Genomic DNA, 20,807 nt, shown 5'->3' with positions numbered 1-20,807 from the left:
TGGCAGTGACATGGAGTAAAACAGCCAAATTGRAATGAACCTGTGCCAACCAACTAGTCCAGAGTGATGTGTGATCCAGAACTTGTGGAACAGAGATATTTCAGGTTTCATTCTGCAGAGCAACWTACAAAATGGCCAAATAATGTTGTAGGTAGACATTATAAGATTAGAAAATAATAGAATTAAATTGGCCAGAATTGCTTGTAGCTTCTGAACTCAGATCCCTTAGATGCATTGAAGATGAGATGAGCTGTCAGTTCAGTTCAGCTGCAGAAGATTGGTTCTGCATCCTTGGGAGAGATAGATGGGGAACACATTGAGGTGATACAGGAAAGCTTGATGATTTTCTCTTGCTTTAGGCAAATAATTTCTGTCTCTAGGAACATGATTTATACGTCCTTTTAATTCTTTCAACCTCCCTGCATGTTATTAGACAAATTAGATATGCCCATCTTTTCACAAAGGGCTGCTTTATTCCCTCATTGTATGAGTGTATGACTTAAGTCCATTAGTCAAATTCATAATGCTGCTAAGCACTCCCAAGCTATAAAGCAAAGTCACCTGAAATTTCAAAGTTTCAGTTCAGTATCACACTATCACACTAACTTCTTTGAAGTGCAGGTCATCTCAAGTTAATTGACTCAACTGAATGGATACCTTTAATCTCAGTGACTTTCAGCCCTGTCTTTCCTCAATTTTAAGGAGATAAGCCTCTCAGGTGCTGAGATCCTGAAAATACTCATATGACAATGATTCACTGCCTCCAGCACAGGCTAGAAGAAATGGCAAGGGGCACATGCTGAGGGACTGTGACTCAAGGTTCCATGTCTTGGGGAAACTTCATGGGGTTTTAAGCAGGAAATCACAAAGAAACTTCCCAATATTTTTCTATGAACAATTAAACCCATCCATAATCTAGCAGACATTCCTATGGCCACTTTCATGTAGATCGCAAAAGATGCTTCTTTATGCACAGATTTGCAAATATTTTGACCTAGACCCCACTACAGCTAAGGGTGTTTTAAAAACCAAACTATACAWTTGTGTAGTCACAAAAATCTCCCACATGTAAAGCATTATACAGGAATTTAATTCCAGGGCTATAGATGCAGACCTGTCTATTTAATTTGATTTTTAAAATAAACTAATTCAGCTACTTTTTTCTTTGGATACAGCAATAAACAACATCATGGTACTTCAAGGGTCAATGCTGCAGTGTACACAAGAAAAGTAATTTATTATGGTTTTGTTTCACAGGTGTCTATAGAGTAGTGTACTCAGCAAAAAGGAAAAAAACAAAAGCTGTGAAGCAGCATATTGTTCATCAGGATGACACACCATGGTAATTATTTTTGTTCTTCTGGGAATATAGGTTCCAGTACAAGGCACCTTTTTGTTACGGCAGCAGTGCTTCAGAAAAGAAAATAATAATAATGCTTATACAAAAGATCAGCAAATTCGAAGATTCTGAACCTGAATTTCAACAATTACTTTTATTTTAAAATGCAAGAGGTAAAGCATATGCTTTTAGTGTAAAGATGCATGTAATTTACTTTCATATGGTTCTTATGAGGTGCCACATCTGAGTACTTTGACAAACACYAATGTAATCTGCTTTCCCTGAGTGAATATCCAAACAGGGTATTTGTTTGAGGAAGCATGAAAGTTCAGGTTTTTTTAGCAGGAACTCAGCTTTGCTCACTACTTTGTGACTCAGCCCTGAAGGCCCATTTTACATCRAAGTTCTGATGCAATATTACCTTCTGAAAACCCTTAGTAAAACTAATCCATCAATACTTTCTGCCTAGCTACATTCCTTGGAGAAATGGCCAGTTGGTCCCATCCTGTAAGGTTTTTCTTCCATCTGGAACACAAAATGCCATGATAGCATTGATTTACTCATCAGTACCCCTCCCCAACTAGAAAGCCATCCACCACTGGCATTTCCACCAGGAACTTTAACAACTTAAAGTTCATTTCTGATTTAATGGGGATTACTGGCTAGCTTGATCTGTACTCTGGGCACATCTCACCCCTCAAAAATGTTGATGTTTTACTTTTTACTAAGATGTCTGAAATGTATAAAAGTGTTAAGTTTATTTGCATTTCACACAATTTATTTTTCAAAACTTTTAGTAAGGAAGCGATCTTCAGTCTTGGCTCTTAAAAAMAGAAAATAATGAAAAGGAGTTTTTCAAGAATTTATTTGCATGAAATGAAAGGGTCTTACAGTAATAAACATCTCTTGCATTATTTATTTCATGCCAAGTCTGGATTTTGCTAGCTAAAAGGTTTAATTTGAATAAAAGAGGAAACTTTTGTCTGTACATTCCTAGAGAAGTTAAGGGGGTTACATTGGCAGAGTTGTCTATAAAATTCATAGACACCAGATGGCCCCATAGCACTCGCTCATCTAACAAACAGATTTCAGCTTCCCTGTAGGGAAAAAGAGAAGCTGCTTAGTTGATGTTCAAAGCTAGGGCTGCTTGATTTTAGAGAAGGAAAACTGCCCTGAAATTATATATATATATATATATATGATTAGGATATATAAAATAGAGTTAGGGTACTTACCTGAGAAAATCTAGGACTGCCTTTGCATTTTATTGGCCAGCTGTAGCAGCATCTCTTAAAAAGAGCTGCAACACCTCTGCAGAGCTTGGTCCTGTATGAACAAGGGTCACAAATGCCACAAGAAAGTGCTTTACAGACACAGGTGAAGTGGAAGGGGAAGCCTATCTATGGGATTAAGCACCAGCATCAGACTGTCAGGAGCTGACAGAGAAAGGGAGACATTAAAAGAGTTTTTTAAAAAAATCTAATAGAGAATGGAAAAAAAAGTTAATTAGGTTGCTCCAGTTAGAACACCCAATTCTCCTCCCAACAAAACTAATTAAATTTCTGTCACTAATGGCAACAGACACAKAGATAAGTCTTAAGTTTGTTTACATGATATAAGCACGGAAAATATTGGCACACAAGTGCTTAATATTTCAAGTAGAGCTGCAAATGCAACTTTCAGAGTTGTATCTGAAACTAAGGCTCACTGTCAGCTAGGAAAGGGTAGGAAGCCCCTTCCACTCAATTAGGATCAGACAACCGACACCAGGATCAGATCAAAATATCTTGAACTCCAAACAAAGCAATGGATTAAATGCAGCTATTTATGTGTGAGATAGAAGCTACTATTTACATTGTGGTATAAACACAAGCCTTGTGAAACACATTCTCTTTCCCTCCCCACAAAAAGATAACAGGAGAAGAAACTTGTTCACAAAAAAAGGTGCAGTGTATGTTTATTTTACATAAGTACTCATACAGAGGACATTAATAGCACACGGAGAACTGTCAGATTCTTACTCCCAATTATCTATTCCTCCCAAGAAGTAATAAACTGAAGATTAGACTTGCTATTTGGCAACATAAACATTGCAAAAATAGTATGTATTTCYATTAGGAGGTACTTTGTTACACCTTATTCCTGGCTCACCTCATGTTACATGACACTTATTAGAATGTGGCTATGCAGCTGGCGACTACCAGTTCAGAGAAGTTGGATCACACTCAAATACACTGTTTTTATAATAAAACCAAACCAAGTCTGCCTGTATGTAACMGGTGAGATTTTCAGATTAGCTGATTAAGGTTTCAACTGTAACAGCTTATGCATTTTTATTTCTTTTTGAACTATAAAATTCAGTCTATTACATGACATAACAGATTACAAAGATGAAGCCATTTGCTTCATTTTCTCTGTAGTTCAAAAAGGTAGATGTTGAAATCTTACACTGAGATCCAAGAGATTCAGTGTTTAAATTGCTGCTAAAAACATTGTAAATAGTTTAAAAGGTGCTGTGGGCTGATCCCACTCAGCAGCCAAGTGCCCACGCAGTTGCTCACTCCCCTTATCTCTCCTCTATCCCAGCAAGATAAGGAGAGAGGAGMAGCAAAAGCAAATCTCACTGGCTGAGATAAAGAGTTTAATGAATGAAGGAAAGATATGAAGAGTAAACCACCAAGTGATGCAAAGGCAATCCCTCACTACCTCCCACAGACAGACTGATGCCCAGCCAAATGGCAAACAGCCACCTTGGAAGCCACACAACCTGCACCCCCTTCTTTCTCCACCTCTTCCTTCTTTACAATATGGAATAACCCTTTGGCCAGGTGAGGTTGACCAGTTCCCAGCCATGTCACTCCCAATCTCTTGCCTACTCACAGTGGGGGCAAAGCAGGAAAAAGAGACTTGACCCTGGAAAGATTCTTCAGCMACAGCCAGGAGATTGGTGTTATCAACATTAGTTTAGATTTTAACAAGTCTAAGTCATGGAACCATATAGAATGTAATGAAGAAAGTTAACTCCATCTCTTCCAGACCCAGCACAGAAATAAACCCCAAGCAGTCAGCTATTAATCTGCATGATATATCACATGTAACTCACAATTTGGAAGCCCAAAAATCACAAGCAAGTCATCTATTGTAAAATGCTTTCAGCATATGAAACCATGTACCAGATATATCAAACCTGACAGCAATCCACTACAGTCAGTACTCTGCCTAACATTGTAGCAGTGGCTTTGACCAATGTACGTATAAAACAAGCAACCCCAAACATACAACTTTGTATGGGATCTTGTGGGACTCGTGTCCATGTTATCAAAACTGATCTGTTTTTCTCCCACAGTTTGGATACTGGCATTTACTGCTTTCTCCCAGCAGGTTGTGAGTAGTATTGTACAGCAGATATGCATAAATAGAATCATAAATAAAATAAAATAAGCTAACAAGGTGCTCAGAAAAGCAGCTCTGTGACTTTGTCACAGTGCATGAAAACTCAGTTTACAATGCTTGCTTACTCTAGTTCCAGGGGAAAAAAACCACAAAAATAAAACCCCATAAGAAAATAAACTACAGTTTCCATGGAACTCTTCTCCTTTCCAAGATTCTTCCCTGTCTGACCATCCAGGAACTCCTATGGCAGCCACACCTGCCCCTGCCCATAAATTGACTGGAAATGGAGGGTAGAARTGTTGGTAGGTAGAAATCATGAGTGTCTCTTCACAAACCTTCAGARCTCCTCAGTATCTGTAGGGACAGCTGTTCATTAAACCCAAAATACCCCAAAGAGCACTTATCCTAGAGACGGAGGTTTTCAATCTACCATGAAGCTCACTTCTGTTAAGGATAAAGGTGTTGAGCACCTCAGATGTTTAACCCACTGAAAAACTTCAGSAGCTGAGGGTAAACAGTGCAGAGCTTTCTGGCCCTTGAGGATGTTTAAAGGCGAATGCCCTATTCTCCTCTTCAGAAAACTACTACTCACCTCCAGAGAGTGACAGAGGAGAGCCAGGAAAGAGGTCTCCATAAACAAGAAAGGCTACCAGACTAAGAGTGCCCACAAAAATTAACCTGTAACACTAAGAAAAGTATTYAGCAATTCAGTCTTACATGCAAAGGCCACTCCTGGAGAGCAGGAAAGCTCTGCCAGAGCAGGTCAGTGCTCGCAGCTCAGTGTTGCTGATGCAGGAGCTGCTTTGGGGCTCCTATCCTGGAGCAGGAGCTGGTGTGGGGCTCCAGCCCAGGGGAAAGTGTCCTTCCTGGAACTCAGAAGCATCTGTCCACACAAGAAAAGCTTTCTAGGAAAGCCCAAGGTCACYTATGGTTGGATTTGAACATGGACCAAGCAAGGTTATCTGCCCTGGGTTTTAAAGGTATTGCTGCTCATGGAAGAATTCTGAATTTGAGAGGCTAAGGCACAGTGAAAGTGAGCAATCAAGGCCATGGTTATCGGTCCAATTTAAAACAAACAAAGCTCCATTCCCAAATGAGCTGAATCCACTTTAAGGCACATAGGAGGGGCACAATGGGCACTGATAACATCATGCGTCAAATCTAAACAGGACTAGAGATTTCTCTCCCTTTCTAAAGCATGCAACCCCAATTTGGGGTCTGTACCAGTGTACTAAAAAAAATCCAGAGTTTTGTTTGAGGTATTTGAAATTTTACAGCTTGTGCACAGCTCTGCTGCTTGCCACACACCTCAGTGCAGATGTGCCAGAACCACCAGTCACCCAGGCTCTGCCCTGGGTAGACATTTCTCCAGCAGGCTTCACTCCCTTGAAAGTGAGTGGCAGCAAAAGCAGCAGCCTTAGCTTCCTTTTCCTCTCTCACACTTTTCTGCAGCAGGTCAAGGATATTTGTTATTCCACAGTGCTACACAACAAGCAAGCTTTTCCTAAACATGTCCAAATAGAAGTTTCTAAACCACAAAATAAACATAGCTCTTACAGTAAGTTAGGCAGCAAAAGRCAGGTTATACCTAATATTTCATATTAAATGTAGTGTTATTTAACTTTTTTCCTTGTCCTCAGTGTAGCAGTTACAGGAGGTCCCTTTGAAAAAAATTGAGATGTCCACAGAAAGTAACAAGTAAGTTTACTTTCTGGGCTTTTTACTCCCTGTCATAACAAAGTAGTGATCATCTTGCCTGCTCTTCAGAAGAGGAACTTTGGACACGCCAGGTGTTCCTTTGTKACATGCTTGCTCCTTTGGGAGTGGCTTCTTGGCTGCTGGGGCCAAGYTTTTGTTTGTTTGCAAGTTTTTGGTTGAATGCTGACCCTTTGTGGAAGGCTGCGTTGGCTTTTTGGTCACTGCTGCTTTGGCTGAAGTTTGAGGCAGCCGTACAACAGACAAAGGTGTGCGTTCAGCAGGTCTGGATAAAGAGGGTCCAACCTGAGRGGGATTGCTGGCATTTGGCTGCTGACTGCCAGCTAGTGACACATTTGTGCCTAAAGGTAACAGTGAAGATGGTGATTTTGATGCTTTGTTAACTGCAACGGAAGGTGCAGAAGCAGAAAGTTTTAGGACTGAAGCAGTTTTCAAGCTCCTTGCTAGATCAGAAGTTGTTTGTGGGGTTTTCTGAGGATGCTGAGACCCAGCCCCCGAGATCTGAATATCATTKTCAGGAGGTTTTGCAAGGTGTTGCTGAGAATGTGCAAACTTGGCAACAGAACGCAGATTTGTAGCCGGCAGCCGAGCAGCCCTGGGAGTGGTTGAATTCACTTTGGTTTTAGTGGCAGGTACAGGTCTGCWGTTCGCAGGCACACACTTCTGTTTTGAAGTCGTTGTTCCAGCTTTCCCAGACAGGTGAGGCCGTTGTTTTTTAGAGGGTGAGAGGGCAGGATGGGGTGCTGGTGCTGGGGAGCCCCGAGGCAGGGCAAATTTCACCTTGGTAGCATCAGGGGACTGAATACGTTTGCACAAGGTTTCAGAGGGAACAAGAGCTGCTCTTGCTCCTGCACGTGAAGAACTTTTGCTTCCAGGCTGTGAAGGAGCAGAAGCTGGTGAGTTGCATGCAGGAGAGTCCAGTTTCTTTGAGGTGCCAGCTAATGGTTTGAAAGGAGACTGCACACCTGTTGCTGGAGACCCCTGTAATTTGGACCTGACTGTTGATGACTTGGCTGTGGAAGACGGGGTCACTGGCACTCTTGGTGATGCCAGGGCAGGGGACTGAGGACGTTTAGATAAAGCCTTCTTGGCACTGGCCCCGAGACCTAAAACAGGAGCAGGAGGTTTTGATGGCTGCTTTTGAAACATGTTGACAGCYAACATTGGATTCATAACAGGAGGCTCCTGATTTCTGGCTGACGAGTTGGAGACACTGTCACTGGTAACCCCTTTCTGAAATGCCAGGATTTTTTGTTCCAGAGTTGCAAACTGAAGCACTCTGCATGGATCATACTTGAGCAGAAAACCTTGAAGGGTGTCCCAGCCTCCACCAACACGGACCATCACATGCTTGCCATGCAGCATCTGAGAAAGAGAGAAAAGGGGGTGGGGGAGCAGAAGAACAAGAGAAATTTCTATCTTATTTTATGCAGCTTTAGGTTTTCATCTTACCACCTACTGAAACTGACTAAATACAGACCTTCCTTTCTCACAGAGAGACATTTTAAAAGAGAGAAAGTATGTGATAAACTAGATTTATGCTTCCCTATTATTCTATTAGATAGCTTCTCCTGCAGAGATAGTAATTCTATGTCAAGAAATAATGAAAGCATCTTTACAGAGGACATTTTAACCATTCTGTAAGAATCTTTGTTTAGTATACAGAGTTCTGGATACAGGTTTCATTCAAATTATGGATGTCCTTGTAACACAAACTCGATGTCCTTGTAACACAAACTCTTATGACTGCTGACAAGAGTACTCAACTAGCCTGCAAATTATAAACCCCAAGAGTCCGGGTTTTGAACAAGCAACATTTTCATGGTAGTCTATGGCATTATCCTTACTTATGTTGCAAGTCATTACTGAAATTTTAGAGACACCACAGATAAGCATTAAATTAGTCTAATGTGGTTGCAAAATCAATTTGTAGATCAAAGATCTAAAAAATGAAGAGACTACACCTATTTAGAATAGGGGATTGAATGATAATTTCTCCCAACCTAAATAATTCTCTAATTCTGAAACATCACTGTAAAAAGGAGATATTTCACTTAAATGCATTTCTCTCCCCAATATAAATATAAATTKGAGTTCTAAAAAATTACTTACTCGTATGAAAAGTACTTTATCTCCCAGCCTATAACGTCCTTCTGATAAATATTCAATTGAGAATCGATGGGAACAACTGCAGGGAGGATCTTCTGCTATATGCTTTACCTAATTATTAAAATTGAAAGCATTTGTTAGTATTTTGACAGAAACATGTGTTTAACCATCTACTGAGTTAATTGTCTATTAAGAAGGATAATCCAAGAAGGAAACCAATGAAAAGAGCAAAAAGGGAGTCCCCAAATAAGTACTGGGTTAGAGAAGAYCTGCCTCGTAGAGCCACTTAGAAATGCTACAAATTGGAAGGTTGAGATTATTGCCAAGAAGGAAAAATAGTGGGTTTTCAGAAAGAGCAAGGATCTGGTAGCTGACATTCCCAAAGAARCAGAGTTTTTATATTACAACACAGAGGACCTTTAAAACAAATGAATTTTTAAACAGAATAGGAAAATTTTTCATAATTTCCTTTGGACCAATTCACAAGCTGTACAAATCATTTCCTTTTCTGCATACATATTAATTTCCAATTGGTACAGCTACAAAGATTTAATTTAAAATCCTTTTTCAAAATACTTTCATCAAAGCCTACTTTAACATTTGATGAATTTTTATGAAAAGATCACATTGAAGAGAAACATTAATTGAAGTCATAGAATATTGACACACCAGAGAAACTGAATGAGATCATTTCTTACACTCAAAGAAGCAATGAAAATGAAGAGGGGGGAGGAAATCAATATAAGCCATATGCACTCCAAAACATATAGAACAGTATTTGGTTTGTTTTCAAAACAAAACAAATTAATAAAAGAGGTGCATACCCTTCTGTTTGCTATGTGAGGAGGGTCACACATATTAGATGAAAAGCAGCCTGTGTTTACTGAGCCCGATTGTACAAGTACAAAATTTAAGACTTTAATTTAAAGCCCTGAGCTTTAAATTAAACTCTCTGAATTCTCACACTAAGAAAGTAGCACTTACTGCCTCGTGTAGTTCCCCATGGTGGCAACATGACTTTGGTGTGCTAACAGGTGATGGTGGCCCAGAGGTCAGCAGCAGGGTTTCTTCTAGCTCAATTTCCTTTTCTAGTTTTACAAGTACAGGAGGTTCAACTCCATACCTGAAATACCAAAGTAGARTGTTTAATCCCTAATTTACTAAAGAAAACAAAAGGAAACTGATGATAGCAAACTTGCAAAATTACAAGTGGACAGACAGGGACATCTGAATCAGTCAGAGGGGTAATTGCCTTGATAATGCAAAAAGGAGCATCTCTGAGYTCCTTGCAGAAGCCCTTCCTAAGGTAGCTTTGGCATAACCAGAGGATGAAGTAAAAATACTKCCAAAACTACATAATGGAGGTCACATCCAATTTGGATAAATTTAAAGCTTCCAGCTCTGCACTAGAAATAAAAGTCTAAATTTAGAGAATAAAGAGATACCTTCCAAAAAGCTGAAAAATTTAAACACTTAAAATGTTATTTAATGCTCAGTGAGTTCTTCCAAGAGGTACACATATCATAAGCTGAATGCATAATTCAAACACTGAGCCACAGAAGGCAGCACAGAACAGAACCTCTCCATGGAAAGAGGCTGATAAATATTTGAAAAAATATTCAYATTGTATGATGGTCCTAGAAAAGCTACTCATTACTTTTTACACAAAATTAACATCCACTGCATGCAAATAATGCCTTAACTGCATCTAAGCTTTACTTAGAAAGATGTGTACTTCAATTTCCCATTAGGAGCATGTGCAGGTCACGTACCTGGACACGATGCGGCCAATTTCCAGCAGACAAAGATACACTTGTCTTGGGTCCTTGTGCAACACTTTAATTGGAAGAGAATAAAGAGGAGTTACAGTTCACATTTATTGCAGGCCCATGCAATTAGGTACAGCAAAGAGAAGGGAAGATAGGGTACCCATGACTATAAATTTCCCATCGTCCTACCCAGAGGCAAACTACATTATCGTTGATAACGCACTACATGCTTTRCAACTCTAATTTTTTATTCCATAAAGTCTTTAAACCCATCCTGGTACTCCTGAAACCAAACTCTTCTCTTCCTCCTAAGATAAATATGTTTTATGATCTTCCTTCTTGATGAGAACAGGAAAGACAAAGATGTAAATGCTTCCCCTTCCCACAAATGAAATATGGCAGTCTTAAAGATGAAAAGTGATTAACTGCAAACAGGAAAATATACCCATCTGTTCATGCTCATGCCTACAGACACAGCTAGGTACACGGACTCTGGAGGTTACCATCCACTGGAGGAYACACTGCAAGCACCCTAGCTGGCAAGTGACTGACTACATTGCCAGACAGCCTGAGGGGTTTTAACCCTTGGTTATGAAAGAACAATCTGGGTGACTGTCACCAGTTCAGTRAGCAACATACTTTTTTCTTATCATCACTTCAACTGGTCTACATTTACAGATGAAATCCAACATCTTTTTGATGTTCAATTTTATGTTTAAAGGGCCYTTGCTTTGAATGTGTTTTCTAAAGTATGAGCCAAGTATAAAGTCAGATGTTCTTGTTTACATCATCTACTCCAGTTTGTAAATCTGCTTTTTAAAAGATCTGATTATGAAGGGTAAGTCTTGAACAGAAAGCTTACACAGCCATAATCTAAAAGTTACTAGAGGTCAATTAATCTCTGTGTGTGTGTGTGTGTGTGTGTGTGTGTGTGTGTGTATTTGCCAGCTGTAACAGAAATATTTTGATTTGTTTGCATCCGAAAAGGAAAAATCCAAATATACCCCTAGCAGAGATCAAGATATTTGTTTTGGCTTGATGTCAAAGGGCACCCTTCTGTGCCTGTTCTTCCTTCCTACTGTCTCAGGAGCATCTTGATTTATTTCCTCCCCAGTCATCTACAGTTTTCAGGAAGTGCTGCTGTATGTACCTGATGGTAAAAAGACAGCTGTCAACTTATCCCTATTTCATTTATAAAGAATGGCTTGAAAGTCTGATGGAAAGCATCAGTGGAAAAAGTGTTTCATCTGGGAGGCTGCAAGTCTGCTCATTTCAACTGCCAAAAAACGCTCACAGAAGGTATTTATGCCACAAGGCAAGCCGGTGTTGAGAGTTACCATCAGACTTCAAAACACTTCTWGCTATGAGTGAAAGCCACAGCACCAGGAAATCCTGTCTGCTATCTCAGGGAAGCCAAACAGGTTCTAGTTACCTGTCCACCTACAGGAACAGATATGTTTAAGCAATACAATTCATACAAGGAATTAACAAAAAAAAAAAAAAGTTAAAATATTCTTGTAGCTAAGTTATACTCATCTGCATTTCCTGCCTTTGAGAAAAGATACACTCATTAATCAAAATGAAAAAATGCAAATGATGATGTTTTCTCAACTATTTTAAAAGATTACTTTTCCAGTAGAGATGCATGAGCATTCCAACCAGCATGTAAATAGCATTTAATGAYACAAAGACTACAAAATCCAGTAATTATTGTGACAAATTAATTTGGTTACTGAAAACAAAGGTACYTCTCAATTTTTTGCTATTCTGCTGACATGCAGATAATTTGCTTATTAAAAAAAAAGTCAAGCAACAAAAAGCAATATTTGGCTTGCCACAGGAAGTTTTGTGTTAATTAATTTTTACTGGCATAATAGCTGGTAGAAGAGCATTTCCTTTTATGATGTGATGGAAGTACAATCCTCTTAACTAGCAGTCAAAAGAATTTTATTCCATCTGTATCAGTCCAGAATCTGTTTGCTACACAATGCCAGTTGTGCACTGGGGTAGGCATACTTATAGTCAGCAATATTTATTTTTTGTAACTATCTTATTAAATGGGAAAATACAGACGGTTTAGAGTCATGTTAAGTGTCCTGAAGTAAACGTGTCCTGAAGTAAACGTGAATTGCCAACAGGCTGTTGCCATTTCAATTACCAACGCCCTGATGCCATTACCCAATTTAACCATCATGAATGCATTATTCTGAGGGCTTTCTGCAAAAAGAACAAGCTCTACTACCAAATAAAGGATCTTATTGTGAGTTGACTCTGTGGCCCTCTGGTCTTCCCACACACCCAAAGCAAAACCACGCTGTTCTCCTCTGTTTCTCAGTGGTTCTTTTACTGAAGAAAAACACAAAATTTTGTTGCACAGCTCTGAATCCTCACTTCATCCCACACAGCAACTTTCAGAARTTTAGAAAAGCATCATGCAAGCTAGAGCCATCACTGAACTGATTTTCCAAGGCTTTTACTTTGACACTGCCTTAAAATAAATAAAAGTATTAATAGCTTGCACGAGACATGCAGAGTCAAGAGAAAAACTTCAGAAGTCTATACACAAGGCATCTCCCTGACCTGGTAGTTATCCACATACAGATCAAAGCAAATCTTWCAAAAAAGAGTTACCTAAACCTTCAGATTCAAAGAGGTAAGTCTCGTCGACTCCAATGGCTCTACACCAGTTAAGAAAGTTGGCTGTATTATCTCTGGCAAAAAAAGATCCTGATGGAGCATCCTTCTTACATGGAACTTTTCTCATAGGAAAATTCTGGCATGAGAAGAAAACAAAAAGTACATTGTGCACATCAGCATTGCCAAGAGATTTCAAAGCATATGGTCAAAGGAAAATACACACTAAATTCAGAGTACAGAAACAATTGTAACTATTTTATGTACAACCCACCATGGATTTTATCGAAAAGCTACACTAATATAGAAGGCATTCTACCTTATCATTGTGAAAAGTCACTGAGTGAACAATCCTTAGTTCTGCAGCCTTTGTACTCCAAAGTAACAGAGACTTMCTTGAGATTCACATTTCAGCTGAACATTGGTTCTCAATGAAAACACTGAAAYCCATCTCCAGGTTTGGATACTTCTATGGCTGACCTGTACACTTGAGTTCAGCCAACATTTCTGGCATAAGATATACTACCAAGTGCCAATGGATATCTTATTAACAACCCACACTGATGTCAGGGGAATAGACTCCACACTTGGACTAGATCTTCCTCTGGCAAGACTTCTACTGAAATCAAACTAAAAACCTAGTCAGGACCTTAGGMAGTGATTAACAAAGCAAGTAATTTGTTGCATGAGTTTATCCATCTATAAAGCCACTTYGTTGTCAGTCAGTCTCTGGACGTACAGCATACAAAATACTTCTTTGGGAAGCTTCACTCATCTGCTTTCCCTATAATTACTACTTAGAATTTTAGACTTCATATATGTATTTTAAAAATCATTCTACTACTCACCCTTAAATTATTTGTGCTACAACAYTTTTTAACTGTGTTTTGAAGAACACCAGCCAATTGGCAAAGCAGTACCCCATTATCAAGTTCTTCTAGCAGTTGTTCTGCTTTGACTTCCATTCCTTTAAGAAAAAGAAGGTCAATATTAGAAATACACCCCAGAAGGTAAAGGAATTTCATATGAACTTACAGGCAACTCAAACAACATTCCAGTGTTAAAGACTGAAAAGTAATAGAAATAAGTAAAATATATATTAGTATCCATTTAAGTAGATTTTAATTAGACTAATAAGATTCAGAAATACAAACTAGAATTAAAAATTATGCAACCCTTAAGAGGTGGCAGCTAATAAAACTGAAACCAAAGCATGCATCTCAATGCAATTCTCCCAGCCATTCAAACTCAAATACACCAGACCTTAATAGTACCAGAGATATTAAGTGCCAGCATGAACTAGAATATTGGCAAGTGCTTTTAAATTCATTAGACAGTTTTTTGAGCTCACCCAGCAAGCCAGACAGCCAGATTGAGAGATCTTCTTGCATAGGCACCAAAGTTGCTTCATGCCGCACAGATATCCATTGGTCATACAGGCACACATCCGCCAGTCCCGGCCCATGTCTGGGAGTCAGAGGGCTCCGGGGACTCAAGGGAAGGTCATCTCCAAACCACACCTGCAAAGGATTTCAATAAGCTGGAGACAGGAAGCTCTAGAATTTGCAGTCAGATGACAAAATCTTGTGGTTTTGAATTACACTGAAGAACTATTACTCAGAGAGTAAGTGTTCATTTTCACTTTGGATAGATACAGCAAACCAACATAATAATTGGATGGTGCTGCTCTTGTTAATAAGTCCTGTGTCAAAATACTACTGCTTCCATTCTTCTGCCTCCTTTGGATTTAAAATTACATACCTTCCTGAATACAGAATAAAGAGGACGTGTATTAAGTGCTTGGTTTTTTTTTGACTTCGCATATTTTAAGTCAAGAATTCTGCAGTTTATAATACAATTTACTATAGACTACTGATTACTTGATCAAATATTTCAGAGGCATTTTGTACTTAAATCACTACAAAATTAGACATTAAAAGAGGGAACATTTCCATGCAAGAACATAACACATTTCTTGAACACAAATACTCAGCAATTTTCTTCAGGACTGCATATTTTCAGAATGAGAGGTAACTTACATTTCAAGAAAAGGACCACACTGAAATTTCATATAGAAAAATTTCCAAAGATAGAACCCTTCTGGTATTCTTAACAATGTTGCTTCTGTTCAGGGTGTATATAAAATACATTTATGTATTTACACTTAAGTGATTAACTAGAATATAAGGTTTTTAAAAAAACATTTCTTAATCATCATGGAAATTTCTCAATAATCTCAGCCTTTAACTTGAAAACTTCTTAGGTAACAGCAAAAGGGACACCCATCTGATAGTAAGGATGGGTTATCCATCTTGTCACATTACTCCTTGTAAAAAGGGGAAAGTATTACTTGCTTTTAATTAGAGGTAACTGGGGAATCTAGTTTTTGTCTGCTTCAGAGTAGTTTTTTGCATTAAAAAAAAARAAGTATTATACATGTATTCAGGATTCAAACATTTCAAAAGGCATTTACCTGAACTGCATTCTGCATGGTCATCTGCATTTACATTAGTTTCTCCTCCTGGGGAAAAATAAGAGATTTTTAATACAGTCTCTTCTGCTTTCACGAAATCCCAAGAAAAACCCATCACTGCTATTTTAGAAAAATAAGGAATGTAATATGAAGGGAAGGGGAAAAAGGGAAGTAACTTYATAGCAAAGGTTTTGATTCAGTATTCAGACAACTTCAGTTCTCTGCCCTTAGATAAAAGTGCAGTTATTACAGCACACAGACAGTAGTAACCAATTTTGTATGCCTTATCARTACTCCGAAGTTGGTAAAATTTTTAGGAGCTGTATGGCATTGATTTTGCCAGAGGAATACACATACTTCAAACCATTCTTTGATGTAACACTGTTGGCACTGATTTTTCCWCCTAACTTATCACAAGTGTATTTTGTAGATGTGTGCAGACAGATATAGTCATCCTGAGTTTACATTAAAAAAAAACTATGAAGCAAAGAAATAATTTTGAAGAATAAGATTTTCTCACAGAATAATGTGGGTTGGAAGGGACCTTAAAGATCATCAAGTTCTTGCATAGATACATGAGAGAAATCACTGTTTTGATTAAGTTGGGATTGTGATTTTACTGGCAGCATACTCCTCCTTAGCATACTCCTAAATTTTCAACAGAATGCTGCAAACTATTGCAGCAATAGCGTTATCAGGACAATTCCCTGGCAAAACAAATATTAAGGAAAATTTTAGAGACAATCTGGTCAATGCTGTTTCTCCTAAAGCCAACACTATTTTCCAGCAATGTTTTCAACCACAGGAAAATCCAGCACAAGCTCTACTCTGGGCTGAGGATTAGTAAATCTTTCCCTGGAGGCTCCAGGTCTAATGACRTGCAGCATTGCCAGGTTAGCTGTATGTACGTGTAAAAAAGATTTCTCCATAATAATTTTCCACAGTGGTACTTCATAATGTCAAAAAGTTCCTATCTCAATAAAAACAACTTACTTGCTCTGTTACTTAACAGACGAAATAAAATATCATCTTACTGATGAAACTGGAAACCAGATTGCAGACATGATCAGACATTTTWAACTCAGCTGTTTTCATTTAAAAATAAATAATTTTCCTCTTCTGTCCCAGATATTTAATCTTTGTATGTAGATGGCATTCTTCTGGCTTTCCATGACAAAAAGCTGAATAGCCCATCACAAAACACACAATTCTTGTAAAAATTCTCACTCTTTATCCTACATAGAAAGCAGAATGGTGTCATTTTCTCCCCCTTGTTCCTTCGCACTGCCCTAAATCTCATACACTACCTAGGACCACATGTGTCAAGCATTTCAAACAACTTACCTCTATGACTGGCAAATGAGCAACCAGTTTGGTTTCAGGTGAAGTCACTTCCTTGTACCAGAACTGCTAGCACTTCTCAGACCTTATCAGACACACTCCAAGTGATATCCTTCCCCTTTCTTTATTTTCTAGGGAAGGGGAAAAAAAAAACACACCAAAAAAAGAGAGATATCCTCTCCTTAATGTCATTTTTCCTTCTATGAATGAACAAGGGAAGGGAAGGGTATATACCAAGCATTACTAATGAGCATGTTATGCTTCCCACAGYTTTGTCCAAGGGAATACATTTTCCTTTGGCATAAGAAAGCTWTTGTCCTAAAAGAAGCTCAATAAGAGGCTTCATTGATTAAAAAAAAAAGAAAACAACAGCAGAACAGCCAGAAGAGAAGTTGGTCTCATTAAAATAARGAGCTCCATATAGGCTAACAAGAGCTCTAGCATATTAACTGCCAAGGGAAAACAAAAGGCAGCCTAATTCACAGGGAGCACCCAAAACATGAACAAAGCAAAATATTCACACTGCAGCTATCACAGGAATGCTCAGCATCTGCAGTTTTGTGGCATGCCTAAAAARAACTAATCTTGCCAAAAAATAAAAAAGAGGAGATTGAGGAAAATTGTAGCACTTGAACTTCAAGGGCCCGCTCTTCTGAAAAACAAGATATTTTGTAAGCCCATATGTCAGAGTTCCCTAGAAAGTCAAACAGCTTCATTAATTATTAGGGCATCTCAAAAACACTTAACAAAAAAACCTTCTGATGATGCAGGCTACAGTGCATGAATTTTGTGTTGAAAAAGTAATATAGTAACCATTACCCACTTTCAGATGCCAAATAGTTCAGCTCAGAGACTGCAGAGAATACAGATTAATGTAGCCTTATCACTTACTGCGAGAGTCAGAGGACRAGAAGACCCAGATCTGCCCCCTTCAAGTAGTCAGCCTGCAAATGTGCAGAAGGTGCTGTGGTGAGGTGGATACTGCAGTACCAAGCAGAGTCATAACCAAATCTGACTTCTTCTAAAACCAGTTGGGTTCCCTGCATCAAAAAGCTGTACATAATGAATGAAGTCAGTATTGGATACTGAAYTTTGGCAGCTCCAGCTAGGACTGTATCAGTTCTTACACATGCCAGTTTTATCATGTCACCTTCATTCAACAAGCATTTGGTGTTCATGCACTGAAGTTTGGGAAAGAAAAGACCTTAGAATAAAACTAGACTGTAACATGTCACCTGCATAGCTTCAGGTCATGCCATTCTCATTTCCAGGCAGCTGATACTCTCAAGGTCCCTTGGGACAAAAGACTGAATAAGCCCATCACAGCAGAAACAATTCTTTTAACAATTCTTCCCCTTCCTCTTACTCTTTTTGGTGTTGTTTCTTCCCCATTTCCCCTTCCCTGCTTCACCCCTTTGAACATCAAAAACACCAGAAACTTCGAAGCAGCCAGGAGCAACCAGACCAGTTCCAATCTCAGCAAGCACAGAGGTCCCTCACCACCAATCCCATTCCCAGGAAACATCCCATTTCTGCTGCCTATGGCTCTGTGGGATGGAAGGAGAGGAGATGTCACCTAGACACACCTTGCAGCTGGATCAACACAGAGACACTGATATACTGGGCAACAGGTGGTCAACCCCAAATGATATATCAGGAGAGGCAAGAACTGCCCTCAGCTGGCTGAGTGACAATCTCCAGGGAAGGACTACAGCTATGGATCAACACCAGGTAAGAGATGAGAAAAACATACCTACCTATTGACACRTGGCATAGGGACAGGCATTCCTGGGGAAAGGGGGTGCACACACACCCTGGGCATGACCCACATAGGCTTGTGAGACCACAGTTTGCCTCTGCTCTCCACAGAGATGCCCARCACTTTGCCCCCAGACAGTCAGAGAAACAGCAGAGTCAGCAAATACTACAGCACTTTACACAAATACTTCAGGGTGTTAACACTGCTCTTAGATGSTGGATGAGATAGCCTGCTTAGTATCAGTTCTATCAGGATTTATAGATCACTCACTGGGGCCCAACCAGCAAGACATGCTACACTAATTACAACCCATTCTGTAGAACAAGATGAACCAAGTCCAAATCCCATTTTACTTGACTGAACAGTTTACAAATAAACTCCACAACCCTACAGATRGCTAAAACATTGATGAAGCAGCCATTGACTTAGCTTAAGTGGAACCAAAAGGGATTCACAGGCTCATTAAAACACTTTCAGTTAACAGACTCATTAAAAAAAAAACTTGGGTAGAAACATTTTTACATCTTCACCCTATATTTAAGATATAGAACATCATCTATTCCATCAACACCCAAAGGTAGTCACAGCAGTCTAATCCAGAGCAGCTGGATTAGTCTTGATAGTATCTACTGAAACCCTTGTTTATAAACACACTGAAATGAAAGAAGCTGTCATGTCAGTATCTGTTGAAACCTACTACAGGATAGTCAAGATGTTTTTAGGGACACATATAGTAACATGCAGAAGAAAAGGGGTAGGCACTRGAGATATCCACTGAACGGAGCACTACTCCTTTCTTCACTACATCAATTACAGAGCCTTTATATTGCATTACTGAGTCAGCAAGAGCTCTTCATCTCTGGGGAGGCCTCAGAGGCACAAAAGAGAAAGAACCAGACTAGTCAGTCCAAGGCTTTAAGGTGGCAACCAACTCCTTACATTAAGGCATGCTGACTGCTCTCCACAGAGACTGCATCTCCGTACCTTTCCATGAAGTGCACACAAGCAGAGGCAGGGAGCACACACTCTGCTTCCAAAAGGCAACAAAGACCCTGGATGCACCTGTCAGGGCAGAGAAACCCACTTGAAATCAGGGAGGAGCACTCCATCTCAATAGGCGGCATCTCCACAGGAGACGCGCAGACGGCTGCTTTCCCACAGGAGCATCCAGTTTGGGCAGAGGCTGGTGAACACCAGACACGCTACCCCAGCTGCTCACTCACATTCACAGGCAAGCTCTTCTCTCCCTCCCGTTCCACCCCATACTTCTTTCAGCAAAACAACATGAAAGGGAGCATTGCTCTAAGCCCATTTAACAGGCTGGTGGCTATCAACAGCCAGGAATAGTTTATTATGGCTTAAATATAAAATCGTGTCTTATTCTKAAAGACCCACCCAGTACAATTTCAAATGCATAGAACACTTAGGTCTTATAGYTCCTAAAAGAATACATGTACTTTTTGCCATGTCTTGATCTATCTGATACTATGCCAAAGGTGACACACAGCATCCCAGGAACACGGCCAACTTTTAAAAGCAGCCAGACGCTTTTCGGCTTACTAAGCAATGTGAAGRAGTGTTTTAGCCAAGAGCACTGGGGCAAATTTCCTACAGAAACAGCACTGCATCCTCAAACGCCYGAGTAGGGCACAGGAGAGACTGGTTTGAAGGCTGTTATGCAAAAGCTCTCCCCTCTCCCTTCCTCATGGTAAGTTTCGAGCACTTCCGACATCCGTGACAGAGACGCCGGATGGGAGCTACCGCCGCTGGACGGGTGACCGGGCCGATCCCGGTGAGCGGCGCCGCCCAACACGGTCAGTGCCCGGGACTCCCCGACACGCGGGACACTGAACGCGYTTCCAGCGCTGCCCCTGCGGACAGGCGGGACTCGCCGAGCGCCGCCGCTGCGGAGCTGCGCGCCCGAGGCACGGACGGGAGCGGTACCGCGGTACCCCGGCCCCGCCGCCCCTCCGCCGCCCCGCACCTCCCCCGGGGTACCGCGGCCTCCCGGTGCTGGTTGCCGTCACACCCACCGCTCTGCTGTGCCGTCCTGTCCCGTGTCGAGCCGTCCCGTGCTGTGCCGTGCCCCCGCCGGCAGCCGCTCCCCTCACGGCACATCGGGCGCCGCCGCCCCGGCCCGCGCCGGCCGCTCCTTTCGAAAGCGCCAATGGGCGCCCGGGGGCGGGCCCGTCCCTCCGCACCTGGCCCGGCGCCGCGGCCCCGCTGCTCCCGGCGACAACGCGCTGGGACACCGCCCGTCCGCACTCCCGGGAC

General features: G+C 40.5%; 1 protein-coding gene across 3 annotated transcripts; it reads right to left on the bottom strand.

The window, feature by feature from the left end:
* Positions 1-3,267: 3,267 nt before the first annotated feature.
* Positions 3,268-20,685, bottom strand: GAS2L3 (growth arrest specific 2 like 3). Of its 3 annotated transcripts, XM_057386119.1 has the most exons (11): positions 20,567-20,685; positions 17,666-17,827; positions 16,778-16,905; positions 15,434-15,481; positions 14,312-14,480; positions 13,809-13,927; positions 12,958-13,099; positions 10,330-10,393; positions 9,542-9,680; positions 8,561-8,668; positions 3,268-7,813 (listed from the first exon to the last, which is right to left on the bottom strand). In XM_057386119.1, exons 4-11 carry the CDS (start codon positions 15,461-15,463, stop codon positions 6,437-6,439), a joined length of 2,148 nt encoding a protein of 715 aa, XP_057242102.1. In that variant the 5' UTR covers positions 15,464-15,481; positions 16,778-16,905; positions 17,666-17,827; positions 20,567-20,685; the 3' UTR covers positions 3,268-6,436. The 3 variants fall into 3 exon arrangements, with proteins under 3 accessions (XP_057242102.1, XP_057242108.1, XP_057242116.1); XM_057386125.1 differs by lacking the exon at positions 16,778-16,905; XM_057386133.1 differs by lacking the exons at positions 16,778-16,905; positions 17,666-17,827.
* Positions 20,686-20,807: the final 122 nt, after the last annotated feature.

Source organism: Malurus melanocephalus, unplaced genomic scaffold, assembly GCF_030028575.1.
Source record: "Malurus melanocephalus ecotype Western Australia unplaced genomic scaffold, MMel_1.1 scaffold_16, whole genome shotgun sequence".
Lineage (NCBI taxonomy): Eukaryota > Metazoa > Chordata > Aves > Passeriformes > Maluridae > Malurus > Malurus melanocephalus.
This window is presented reverse-complemented; position numbering and strand designations above follow the sequence as displayed.